Source organism: Strongylocentrotus purpuratus, unplaced genomic scaffold (assembly GCF_000002235.5).
Source record: "Strongylocentrotus purpuratus isolate Spur 01 unplaced genomic scaffold, Spur_5.0 spur5_scaffold_6, whole genome shotgun sequence".
NCBI classification, from domain to species: Eukaryota; Metazoa; Echinodermata; class Echinoidea; order Camarodonta; family Strongylocentrotidae; genus Strongylocentrotus; species Strongylocentrotus purpuratus.
In genome coordinates this window covers 7,683,714-7,697,005 of record NW_022145612.1, presented here as the reverse complement: position 1 = coordinate 7,697,005, position 13,292 = coordinate 7,683,714, and the positions used below count along the sequence as shown (strand labels likewise).

General features: G+C 36.6%; 3 protein-coding genes across 3 annotated transcripts in view; 1 reads left to right on the top strand and 2 right to left on the bottom strand.

Annotated features, from left to right (window-relative positions):
• LOC100893485 (serine/arginine repetitive matrix protein 1) overlaps positions 1-13,292 on the bottom strand; it is a 53,247-nt gene that overhangs the window by 37,227 nt on the left and 2,728 nt on the right. Inside the window, exon 2 of the mRNA XM_030971983.1 lies at positions 1,940-1,998. The gene's annotated coding sequence lies outside the window, so the exon portion shown is untranslated. The remainder of the gene's footprint in view (positions 1-1,939; positions 1,999-13,292) is intronic.
• LOC764873 (putative nuclease HARBI1) lies at positions 2,332-6,343 on the top strand. Its single transcript, XM_011667091.2, has 4 exons — positions 2,332-2,906; positions 4,733-4,999; positions 5,278-5,414; positions 5,755-6,343. Exons 1-4 carry the CDS (start codon positions 2,550-2,552, stop codon positions 6,029-6,031), a joined length of 1,038 nt encoding a protein of 345 aa, XP_011665393.1. The 5' UTR covers positions 2,332-2,549; the 3' UTR covers positions 6,032-6,343.
• On the bottom strand, positions 6,698-11,020 carry LOC115919131. The gene is made up of 5 exons (XM_030971984.1): positions 10,753-11,020; positions 9,270-9,383; positions 8,771-8,924; positions 7,887-8,023; positions 6,698-7,159 (listed from the first exon to the last, which is right to left on the bottom strand). The coding sequence occupies exons 2-5, from the start codon at positions 9,378-9,380 to the stop codon at positions 6,878-6,880; spliced, it is 684 nt and encodes a 227-aa protein (XP_030827844.1). The 5' UTR covers positions 9,381-9,383; positions 10,753-11,020; the 3' UTR covers positions 6,698-6,877.

Below are 13,292 nucleotides of genomic sequence, written 5' to 3'. Positions count from 1 at the left end.
ACTTTCTATACAAAATTGTATAAACTTCCTTCACACGGAAGTATTTCATGCACAATTTGCAATCAACAAAATATTGATAGCAACTCTACATTAATCATGAAAATTCATGTTAATAATAAATAATTATTCAAAAAGTGGTCAAAAAGGAGGGGTCAGCTAACATGCAAGAGTAATAAAAATGTACCGGTAGATGTAATGGACTACATTATTCTCTGTCTTTATACTTGAGGTCTTTAAATGTGTCTCTGTTCGGCAGACTATAACAGCAGCTTCTCATCGCTGTCATATCACGAGGCCACAGCCTGCCACTTTGTAACCCATAATAATCTGAGGTGAATCATGCTAACAAGCTAATTAAATAGTAATGCTTAAAACAAAGTCAGCATCCATTGAAAAAGATTATGTGCACATATTGTACAAGAATGTCACGTTTTAAGTCTATATATGAAAATGATAAGCCTCATTGAGTATTATGTTCATTTGCCAAGGAGAAACTGTATGTAAGATCTCCCAAGTGATGCATCCACACAAAGAAGAAAAAAACTTAGAATTAAGCCATTTTACTAAATCTTACACTCTGGACATAATCGTTGAATGATTGAAACCAATCAACACAAGACACCTTGCAGCAGAGTGACACCAAGGGGAAGAGCTCTGACTAACTTTTCCTTTACAGCTGCTACTGGGGACAGAAATCCTGTTTCATCAAGTCTACATCTTTACTCATTATGACCAGATTCTCCAATTGCTGCAAGTCTGCCGTGCATAGACACAACTCTACTGCTTTGACTTCTAGACCTTGTGTTCTTGCAATTGACAGTTCATAATTGAGCAAAAAGCTTGAGTCACAAACCATCAATGATCAAACCCTACAATTTTAAGCAAGAAGTAACCTCCAAGTGCACTTTCAAAAAGTTATGTCATCATGCATGCCTTCCTCTTCCCCTCCCCTTTTAAGAATAAGGTAGAATGACAGCTTGTTGAATCTTATGCCAGGGATGGAATTTACCTTAGTTTCAAACAATTTATCTTCACTGTTAAACATCAACCATTCATAAAACAGTATACTCAGCTATTCAAATCCCTATATTTTGCTTCTGGACATGTTAACCTTCTGTTCTGCACAACTGCTCATTCCAATATGTCTTCAGTGATTTGAGCCATACTGGTTGTATGAAGCCCATTTTGATTTAGAAATGTGTGAATGTTTAGTACTTTAAGTCCTCTACATACACTGGCTGTTCCTTACATTTTATAGTCCGACGTCCTGGATCAAACCCAAATCAAGGAAGTGTACTAAGACTTGAATATACCACAAACTACAGAGAAGCAATAAATGCATTGATATCTATATTCCCAGGGTTCGGTCTATTGAAATCGAAAAACTAAATGAAAGTGAAACCAATTATAACTAGGAGGAAATCATTTTACAATACCATTTTTCAAGACCTGTACAGAAGATTAGCGCATTACTTTCACAAGTGTGCACAATGTAGCAAGCCAAGTCCTCAAAAGGGTTTGTAATTTATCATAAAAGATTAATCAGTGTGACTTTAAAAATGCCTTCTACAGATTTCCCACGTAGGGGCAATTCATGTTGTCAATTTATGAACTTCAGACTGTATTTCTTTTCTGCAGAGCTGACCCTGGTTACGTCAAAATGTCCACAGCCCCCCCCCCCCCATCCCTAAGAAAATATGTTGATATCACCTAAGAAATACTAGTTACATATTTCTAATTACCCCTGGAAAACTAATGATGGGAGGGCGTAATTAGGTTTTTATAGATATGTGTATCGATCAGATGCAACAGTTTTTAAAATATTAGGAGCATTTTTAAATCTTAGAACATGTTTTCATGTTTTCATGTTTTTACCTTAGCCTGTAAGGCTAAGCTGAAACTAATTTGAGAGAATAATTAAAGAGTACCGACTACTGACCTCTAAACTTTTCTCAACATCAATAAGCACTGCTTTCAGTTGAGTGTCCAATAGTCTTCCTGAAAGAAAATGAAAAGTAAAAGATACAACTGTTAATTAAATGAATCTAACCCTGAAAGTCTGTTCCTACCAGCACAGATATGTAGTTATGAGGACCCCAAAAACATGATTTTATGAAATATTTCATAAAATCAATCACAAAATATATTAACAACATCAAATAGCCTCACGAAATGAGCATACCATTGAGTGTTTCTTGTTCTTTCTTTTTTGTTGTTGATACCATCTGTTTGGAGCTAGAGGGTTAAGAATCATCTAGCTCCAAACAGATAAAATATTTGCAAAAAAACATTGTCCAAATTTATACCTACTGTACAAGATACCTGCAACAGGGTCCCGTATTATAAAACAGTTACCGTAGCGGTAAGTGCTCATTTGAGCGGTAAGTCTCAAAAGCAGCGGTAACTTTAAGATAAACGGTAAATATCCGTTGCATAAAAACTTACCGCTGGACTTGAGCGGTAAGTCTATAAAGATCAGCGGTAAGTCTATAAAGATCAGCGGTAACATTACCGCTACCCTCTGAGCTTGCGGTAACACTACCGTAACTATGGCTGCGATACTGGCTGTGTTGCAGCGTCATCGATATGAAAGGGCGAGGAGGAGGGAGCGGATCTTCAGAGATCGCAGCCAGCCGTTGGAGTTGGGGGATGGTGACATTTTCCGGAAGTACCGGTTTACTAGGGATGGTTGTATGCATGTTATCAATTTGATTCGGCCCCTGTTGCAGCACGACACCCAACGGAATCAGGCACTTCCCCCAGAGCTGCAAGTTTTCATAGCTTTGAATTTTTATGCAACGGGGGCAGTGCTTGATTCCACGGCCACGATTCATGGCATCACCCGCTCAACAGCATCCAGGGTAATTCACCGTGTGTCAGTGACCCTCGGCACACTGAAACATGAGGTAAGTCAATACATTTTTCTTTAATAAAGCAAAGAGAAGACGAAAATACAGTCTGTCTAAAATTTGTATTTTGAATTTTCAATCAGCAAATTAATAAGACTAAGAGGATGAAAAATAACTCTATTTTTGTCATGCATGACATGCATATATTCTACTAAAAATACTATGCATTTTATAATGAACACATGGAAGACCTATTTCAGATAAATTTATATGTTTAATTAATCTTAGACGACCAAGCAATGACATGACATAGATCTAGGTCTATGCAGCGGTCTGACAATTTAGTGGTTGCCATGGGACAGAGCCCGCGACTGTGGCGGCCGGGCGGGAGGCTGGGCCAGCGCTGGCGCGGTCGGTTAGTTGGCCGAGCCTAGCTGCCTGTCTACTACTGTCACTGCAGTCTCTGTGTAGTAGTCTGTAGACCTATAGTATCATTTTATTAGTGGTCATATAATCAAACAATAGCTACGTCTAATAAAGAATTCATAATAATAAAGACATCTTTATCCAAACTTCCTTCCCCAAGTTAGCGAGAGTGCAAGTGCTAGATGCTAGCGCTAGCGCTAGTATAATTACTATTTTGCACGTAGTCCTAGGTATATTGATTTGTGTAGAGTCGCCCATAAATTGGCGTGATATGATGCGAGCTTGATTGTATGAATCGTGTACCTATGACCCTTCATATAGGTATATATGTCAAAACAAATTTCTTACTGAATGATGATTGCATGATGAATGACTGTCATGACGAAAACAGCACCCTTTCTAATGCACAAAACGAGGAGTCTCTCATCACATTCACATGACCAGAGGCAGAGGCAAATGTTGCATGCACACATAATATACGTACTCTAAATTGAAACAGCTGAGCCCAGAGTATGGAAAGCTATATGCCAATCGATAGATATTTTAACGTCTTCAATTTCCAATTTCATCATTTCCTCTTTTTGCACAGATATCAAATAGACTTAATGATAAATTTATATGCGCATACACAGCAGTAAAAAATACAACATAATTAAACTACCGTCACAAAAAAAAAAACTCACAACAAAATGGTTTTAAAAAAATATAGTAAAACAATACTGCTATATATAATAAAGAAAATGATAATAATAATGATTGATGAAAAGACCAAAAAAAAAAAAAAAACACAACTGTCATGATTATATTAAGAGGAAGAACGTAGATTCAAACAAGATTCTCCCCGGAGAAGCATAAACTAATAAGTAAATAATAAATAACAGGAGAAAAGAGAGAGAGAGAGAGAGAGAGCTATATAGAGGCCCGGGAAGAGAGAGACGAGGGGTATAGAAAGAAAAGAGATCAGTTTTTAAGAATAGATAGTTATAGGAATAGTTAGTTGCATCACCATTAATAGCATAACTATGAATATGTTCATGAATTCGAGTACAGCCAAAGAAAACTTGCACTCTCTCTCATAATTTTTTTTTTAATCACTTCACAAACTTCTTCAGATATTTCACATACTTTTCTCAACACTTGATTGAAAGAAAGAAAGTTCATGTCCAATTCTCTGAATATTAAATGTATTCGTAGGAGATAAATATTTATTCATATAATTTACAATGTGATAAAGATTACATTTCTTGATATAACATCGTTTCTGTCTATAATAATAAATACTGGTGAATTTCAGCATAGCTGTATAAATATAATGACGATGAATAAAATATACGTCAAATTACATTTCAAAAGTTTGCACATGAATTAGACTTGTATTGTATACATAACATATGAAGATCTGCAACATGGAATTATTGATTTTTGTTTTCTTTCTGCATCTCCAATTCACACTTCAGATAATCAAGTTTCCAACGACAATGGAAGAAGTCAACAGAGCCCAAGTGGATTTCTTCAACATATCAGGCTTTCCCCAGGTCATAGGAGTGGTCGACGGAACACACATTAGACTAAATGGAGCTCCCTTGGGCCCTGGTGAGCACGTCTATATGAACAGAAAAGGATATTACTCCATCAACACCCAAATAATTTGTGATACCAATTACAAGATCATAAACATTTTGGCACGCTGGCCAGGCAGCACTCATGACAGCAGGATATTTCAGGTAAATCCATAATATTTTGATTCTAAAATTTCCTATGTAACCCACTTTTGTTTTTAATGCCTCCATGAAAACATATATTGACATACATGTAAATCATTGAAATTGATGTCAAATGTTTGTTACAAATGCTACAAAATAATTGTGAAGCTAAGATCTTACAATTTTTAATAATTTTTCAAAATGTGTATATGCAAGAGAATGCAATAAATATCAAAGGTCAAGGGGCACCTATTCTACCATATTATGTTCATTCTTATAATGATTCTTCCTTTATACAGAACAGCAGAGTTGGACAGACTTTTGAAGATCTACAACAGCATGGTCTACTTCTTGGAGATTCGGGTTACGCTTTAAGACCATACCTGATGACACCAGTGCTAAATCCAAGGACTCCTGCAGAACAGGCTTACAATAGGTATGTACTACAAGAAACATTTCAATGCATATTTGTATCTACAATTAAAAAAGAAAGTGAATGAATGTATGCCATTTTAGACATCAAAGCAATACCATGATGTCAATTTGCCAATCACATCTCTTAATTAGCAGGATGAGTGTTCATGAATACCATTTGGCCCAGAAGAGCTACAGGTAAAAAAGAAAATTACTCATATATGTGACTTACTTCCTTTTGACAATGTATAGGTTAGATGTATAGCACTGTAGTTAGATGTACATGTATTTTCATAGTCTAATAGACTTCCCAATAATTCTTTGTTTTTAATTTGTTATACTTCAATTCCTTTACTCTGCAGAGCACATGCTACCACGAGAGTGAGAATCGAACAAGTCAACGGCCAACTAAAGCACAAATTCAGGTGCTTACTGAATGGTATGCAAATGGCACCCAGAAGAGCGTGCAAGATCATCACTGCATGCGCCGTATTGCACAATGTGGCTAAAGATTTGAAGCAGCCTGATGAAGTAGACTTTGGTATTGAACAACATGAACACGAACCAGACAGGGACGACCACATTGTAGACAACGGCTTAGCCATCAGAAACACTATTATTGCCAATTATTTCCACTAGATTTTTATGATGAAGACTTCTATATACTGTAACCAAGAATCTTTTTCAACATTCACTGTCACTGACCTTATTGTTTATCTATATTTTATATCATTCAAACATACTTATTTTTAGGGTGGACTTCCCCTGCTTTAAAACACCATTTTGGGTCATCTATAAGTTGACACATTAATTCTTTTTATTACTGCACTATTTAGTTGTGACAATATTGTTGAAGTATACTTGTACTATATAACTCAAGTGGTAGTAATCTTCTGTTTGCATTGAGAATCTTAATCAATTCAGTACTGCATTCAACCGGGGGGGGGGGGGGGGGGGGGGGGGATTAATTGCTAAGGTAGCACCAAGCCAAAATTCAAATTTCACGGAATCGCCGGGCTAGGGCATGTTCTGCTGACCTGCCAATAGTCATATTGTTTTATAAATTTGTATATGAATGTGACATCATATTCAAGGCCCTCTTTCAATGAAGTGTGTAAGATATCCTTAAGATTGGCCTCATAACATTGTTATCTTTAGATGCAGTTAATTTACAGTATAATATATGGGAAGAGTTTATCTCCTGAATTTGTAATTTGTTCTATTCAGAAGCAGGCCACATATTTAATCCAAACCTGACTGGGGGGGGGGGGGGGGGGGGGGGGGGGGGGGGGGGGGGGGGTGGAACGCTCATGCATAGTCAATTCATTTTTAATAACGACATATTCATATTAGATTTCTGGGAAACCTAATTTCCTTAGTTCCAAAATGCACAATGATATAATCTTTTTGAATACTGAAAGGTAAAGTTATCATGAATAAGAACAAAATTAACATGGAATTTGCAAAACAAACAAAGTAACAATTTTAAACCTCTTTTTGATTAAAGACAAATAATTCGAAAACGTGAAGCGCACGCTTCATGACTAATAACTTTTCCTCCTCTATCTCCAAAAGTCTCTCTTCATAACAGCTGATTGGCTTTTTGGTGTCTTTGGCCGTGCTATCCCCTACTAGAACAGGCTGGTCTATTGGTGGTCCGGCACTGCTGGCTGCACTAGTACTGGTCTGTGGGTCCCGGGCCGGCACAGATATGCCACCCACCATGGTGTTAACCATCATGGCCACAGCCATGGCATTTTCTGCTGTCTGTATGCATATAACAATAAAGATTGCCTTGATTGAGTTTTAAAGAACTATAGAACCATACTGTCTAAATGTTGTTATTATTATTTTATTTATTAAAATCTGTGATAAAAAGAGAACAATGTCAGTAAGGGTTTTATCTAATCATCAATATGTTTGAAAAAAAGGTTTAAAACACCCCCCTAAAAAAAATATTTAAAAAATGTAAGAAAAAAAAATTGTTGTACCGTACACCATCAGTGAGGATTTTGTTTTTGTTAAACAAAAAAATTACCATATACCCGTATTGAAAATGCCTCACATAAAAATACATGCCACATTTGAATCTCATGTTCAATGGGATAAATTTTTCAAATAGAGTTAGGGGGGTAGGGTGGTCAACATAACATTGACACTTTGAAGGTCGTCAACTAAATTAAGTAATATAGTGGTAAGCATTTCAATACCATCTACAATTCAAGATAAACCCTGATTAGGCCTGGGTATTTTTGAAGTTCTCAGAGTTAGGGAAAGGGCTCCCCCGCCCCCTTCCCTGAGATTTTGGCCAGCGATGCAGACATATCGTGCAAAGTGTTGAGGAGGGGGGTGGGGGTACTTGTTTCCCCCCCCCCCCCCTTGGCTCAGTTAGGGTTAAACCAAAGATGTACATATTCACAAGTCATGTATATTTTTATGTTTGTTTGTACTCTCATACCCAGAGAGGGGGTCAATCAAATTCTACAAATTTTACCTGTGACATTTGGCTCGAAGGGAGAGCTAGGTATCCAGCCTCCTCTTCTGGCCCCAGAATGCCCTCCACACTCTCCTCCACCATTGCCTCCAGTACTGCCTCGTGCTTCTCATTATATTCCACTGGTGGTCCACCTCCTAATGATCCAAAGTCAAAGAAATAAATGTTAACTTCTTACCATAAATTTTACGAAATGTTAATATCGATCGTACAGTTAAAGAGAGATCTTGGATTAGGTCGTGATGGTTAATAATCTACACCAAATAAGTGTAAGTTGTGATTTGCGGTTTAGTGGTGGTTATTTTACCCGACTGCTAAAAAAGCACAAGTGCTTATTAGTAACCGACGACTTTAGGTCCTATCTAAGGGACCTTGGTAATGAGGAATAATGCCTTAATACCAAGGACACTAGTGCATCGACGACATGGTTTCGAACCTAGGTCGTCGGATTATGAGACCACCAATCTACCAACCAAGTCTCCTGATAATAATAAACCCCTTTACTAATTCAATACTCTTCTTGACAGGCTACTCTAGAGTATGCAAAACATGCTATCTTTTTAAAGAGAAATAAAAATAAAAAAAGCCTAGCATTCAAACACTAGGCTGTTGTCCTAAGTCATGAATGTTGATATGATATATTAAAGATAATTTTTTAATGCATGTACAATTTATGATGACCTATGGTGGTACAGTAGATACTAATAGCAGATGGAATCCCACCATTTTAAAAACTTGTTTTTTTATTGCACAAATGCTTTCTTACTTTTTAACTTTTCCAAAGCACAGGTAACTATTGGTGATAAATTACATGTGGTAGGAGTATACAAGAAAGGTACCTTTTACAGTTTTATCTGTTACACAATAAAGACAGCTTAATTTACCTGTCTTGTTCTTTGCGTCCCGGTACTTTCGGGCCTTTGCCGCCATTTCGTTCCAGGTAAGACGCAAGTCCTTTACTGTTCTACCTGGTTGGAGTCCCTGGGCCTCTAGGGATACGAGCCCTAGGGCCCATGCATCCTCTTTTCGTTTTTTGATCTACAAAAATTCAAGAACAAAAAGTACAATGTAAATTGGAACCTACTCAAGTTCTCTTTAATTATATGCAATAGATGATTAACATATTAATTCACCCTTACTTATTTTGAAAGAATACTCTCATATGGTAGCATCCAACTGTCTCCAAAGACAGTGGACTGCATTCTGTCTTGGGCATCAGAAAAAATGAAAACCAAAACATCATTTTCGGTATACTTATTAGAAGAAAAGTTGAAAGAAGGAAAAATTAAAATAAGTTAGATAAAGAGACTCTTTATTCAAATTCGAAATCATAGTTATGTCCTGGAAATTTTAATAAATAGATCTGCATTGGATTTTACAAACCTTTTCCACACAGTTCCCCGCTTTGCCGAACAAAGCTTGGCGGTTCTTTTTTACGTAGTCTGCCAGGCAGCGGACATCCCGACCTGTCAAATTCGGCCTGCGTTTCACCATTTCCTAGAATGAAGAAACAAAATTAAAAAACTAATGAGAAGCCAGAAAGATTGTTTAAAATGAGTTCTGTTAAATCAAATTTGACGGTATCAAACCCTTTTAAACACAAGATTGTTGTTCGGTTTTGTTACTCGATCAGTATAGGGCCTCGATCTATAGACTCATGCAGTACATCTCAATATTTCTACTAGTATAGGTCCAAAACCTGCCAATTAAATTACCACTATTTAACTTTTAAATATAGACTAGACTCTACATGTAGTTAATGCATTTTACAATATATTATATTATTATTATTATTATTATTATTATTATTATTATCAATAACTATTATTATTATTTATCAATTGAAAAATAAATTAAAGTTTAAGGAGTTTGCTTAGACTAGACCACTCAATACTCACAATATCAAGTACTAGGGCCTATAATACTAATAATAGTAAAAGATTTACTTTTTCAACCAATGTAGATCTATGTATGAGTAAAAGCTAGTCTATGCTATAGTTTACTACTTAATCATGTTAATATTATTGGGTTCTGTAAATCTACACTCGGTTTATAGACCTTACTCAGTCCGACTCTTGAGTCTGAGAAATAAAAACACCCCCCCCCCCCCCGCAAACTTACATTAGGGAGGGCTTTTCCAACTCCCTGCTTACATGTAGTCGATCTAGATTATAGTTTATACAGCTCAGTATATCGTTATATTTCATGCCCCTGTTAATCGCCGGCCCAATCGCCGGCCCAATTATCCCTCAGCTCTCACACTGGGCATGCACACACTGTGACACTAGACATATAGTCTAGGGTCTATACTATTTTAAATAGTATCTGATTATAGATCTACTACTAGTCTGAAGCTGAATAAAGTTGAAATTCTAATTGAGAGTCTATATAATTATAGACTAGAAATTTGAATGAAGTTGAAATTCTAATCGACTTGTCTTATCGAGAGTCTTAATTTTATCTAGATATTCTAATTGAGAGTCTAGTATTTTACATTTTTAGAATGATATTATGAGGTAATTGCAAGTTGTTTACCCTTAAACAACTTTAAATCATCGGGTATTGTAGATAAACGAATGTTCAAAACACCACCCAATCTAGTCATGCTAGTAGTCGAATGTCAGATTATGCTACCCAGCTCCTCCGGGGAGCTCAGTACTCTAGTCCCCGCTGGCTTCTAAAAGCACGTACGGCTGCGGAGATATGACGTAAACATTACAATTAAACCCCAGTACGATGGCAAATACTGTCTGAGTAAAGGCTGCAAATTTATTGCCAGTACTAATACATTTATCAATATGTATAGCAGAATGAATATGCTCTTTCGATTAACACATAAAAATGATTAAAGTCAAGAAATACGTACGATGGACGATAATTGTAGATTAGCAGCAGCCGTCTTCGGTGTTTATCTCAGTGGCTATATCTAGCAGACGACGGGTATTGCGCATGCGCTAAAATTTCTGGCTCGTCCAAGAAGACCATTCGCGGGTTTTTCTTATATTAGTTAATATCGGTTTTATGCAACGGATATTAAGCTCCGATGGTAGTTACCATTGATGGTAACTACCATAATAGTAACTCGGGGAGTTACTATTATGGTAAGTCAAAAGTTTTATAATACGGGGCCCTGATGTATAGAAAGTCAAAAGGATTTCTAACCTATTTATCACACTTGCTTTAGATTGAAGAAGTCTGCTTAAAATGTACCGTATTTCAAAAGTTTCCCTCATATACCAACCAGTGGATTGTCCAGCTTCAGCAAAGTTTGGTGTATTGAATGAGCAGGAGTATTTTATCATGTTGACTGACTCTATACACTACCATAATACAGAATCAGAAAAATAATCTACAGGCATGACCGGTCTTTCCGTCCTGATATCCTTCCTACATGTATGCATAATCTTAACAAAGTTCAAGAGTCACAGTTGAAATAGTGTGTGTGTAAATTTAGAGTATGACAACAGAAGAAAAAAAGAAAAAAGGACCTACTGGCAAACTTTCAATTTCAAAAACACACATAAGTTGAATCACAGTACAAAGTGAAGATATTCCTTCTTACACAAAAAAATTCCCTCGATAAAATTTTGAATCTTTATGTAAACTGGAATATGAGCCTTCAAGGAAGTGATTTCATCAATATAAAGGAAGTTCTATTTCAATGGCCTGAAATCTGAGAACTGCAACAATATGCAAGAAATCATGATCAGTAGAGCTGAGCTCATTTAATGTGGTTCCAAAGTCAGAACCAAAAACACGCTAACAAACTCATGTGTCCGAGAGGAGAGGATGGAGAAGGATTAACATGTTTTCAAGAACAAGTTATAATTCAATGGTATGAAGATTATCATCATTCAGCAAAACTAAATTAAACGTCAAACACGGATCAGGGAGTCAGAGATGAAGGGCATCCTTTGAGCACACACTTTGTGAACAATGCCGGCCTTCAAGCTTTCTGAGTGGCCTAAACTACAGGGACGTGAAATGTTGTTCAACAAAGAAGCACATGTTATAAACATTAATCACAGATCCATGATGAGATGGCATGGCCTACACATGTTCCAACCATCAGTCACTTTGAGGCAAGGAGAAGGAAAAAAATTGTGCTATGAAAGCAGATGGTAAATGAAATCAACATATTAAAGATGTTTACAAGCAAATGTATAATCTCCATAATGAAATGCATTTCACACCAGCATTACAACCCCCCCCCCCCCTCCCTCCCTCACAGACACACACACACCATACTGTATCCAACTTCCAGTCCCAATCAAAAAGATAAAAGAAAGGTTTCAACTTTTCTGTCGGGGCCTGATTACAAGCTCCACCATTTATTAAAGTAGATCAGGACCCTGTATTATTTATAATAGGTGCGATTGATTCAAATTAATTAATCGCAACTCCTATCTCTTCAGTACACAATTGCGAGTGCTTCTGAATTTCAGATCAATCACAACTCTTTATATAATACAGGACCCAGTATAGGCCTACTGTACATGTACACATGGTACTACTTAAACATGAATTACATTTTCCTACTTATGTCTTGTTCATCGTAAGTACATGTACAAAAAAAGTGTTAAACAAATGAGAGCAATAAATGCTATTTTTCAAAAAAAATATGCTCATTCTGTTTCCTAAAGCTAAGTATCTGCTTTGCTGATTTAAAAGCCACCAACCACAGAAAGGAAACAGGATTGTACAAGGTGTTGTCTGATATTCATGATATAACTACAGGTACTATCTTCATTATAATAACACATGGTGGTAGACCGGCAGATAAAGAGATAGCCCTACATGTACAGTACATGTTAAACATACTAATTATGCTGACTGACAAAGCATGAGAATTGAAGACTGGCTAGACTGCCTGGAGAAAATCACATGACAAATGAGAAAGCAAACACAGAGGGATACAAATTTACATAGGGTAAGGGAGTGTGAAAAACCATCATATTCTATTATGCAATATATATGATATTTGATGAACAACTTTGTTCCATTACCATTATATCTCTTGCATTTAATATGCTTCAGGAACTTGTCTAACACACATGGGTATGCACTTGGGGGCAATCAGGTAAATTATCACTTCTCAATTTATAAAGTTAAAATCCAATAAGGTTACTAACATACTGTACTACTGGGAGAGAAAATAAATCCCTATTCATGTACAAGTTAAAGCCTTATTCGTCAAATGTTTACCCACTGCAGCATGTCAAAAGTGAGCAAACCTGAGCCACCAGTATGAAAACACAAGCTCCACTCCCTGCAGTCTACACAAAGGTGCAAACTAATCTGGCCCCAAAGGCGAAGGTGATGATATTCATGAATCACAAAATATTTTCCCTGTGACTCACTTTGGCCTATAAATGATGAGAAACATTCTTATTTCCTTCCTTCCTT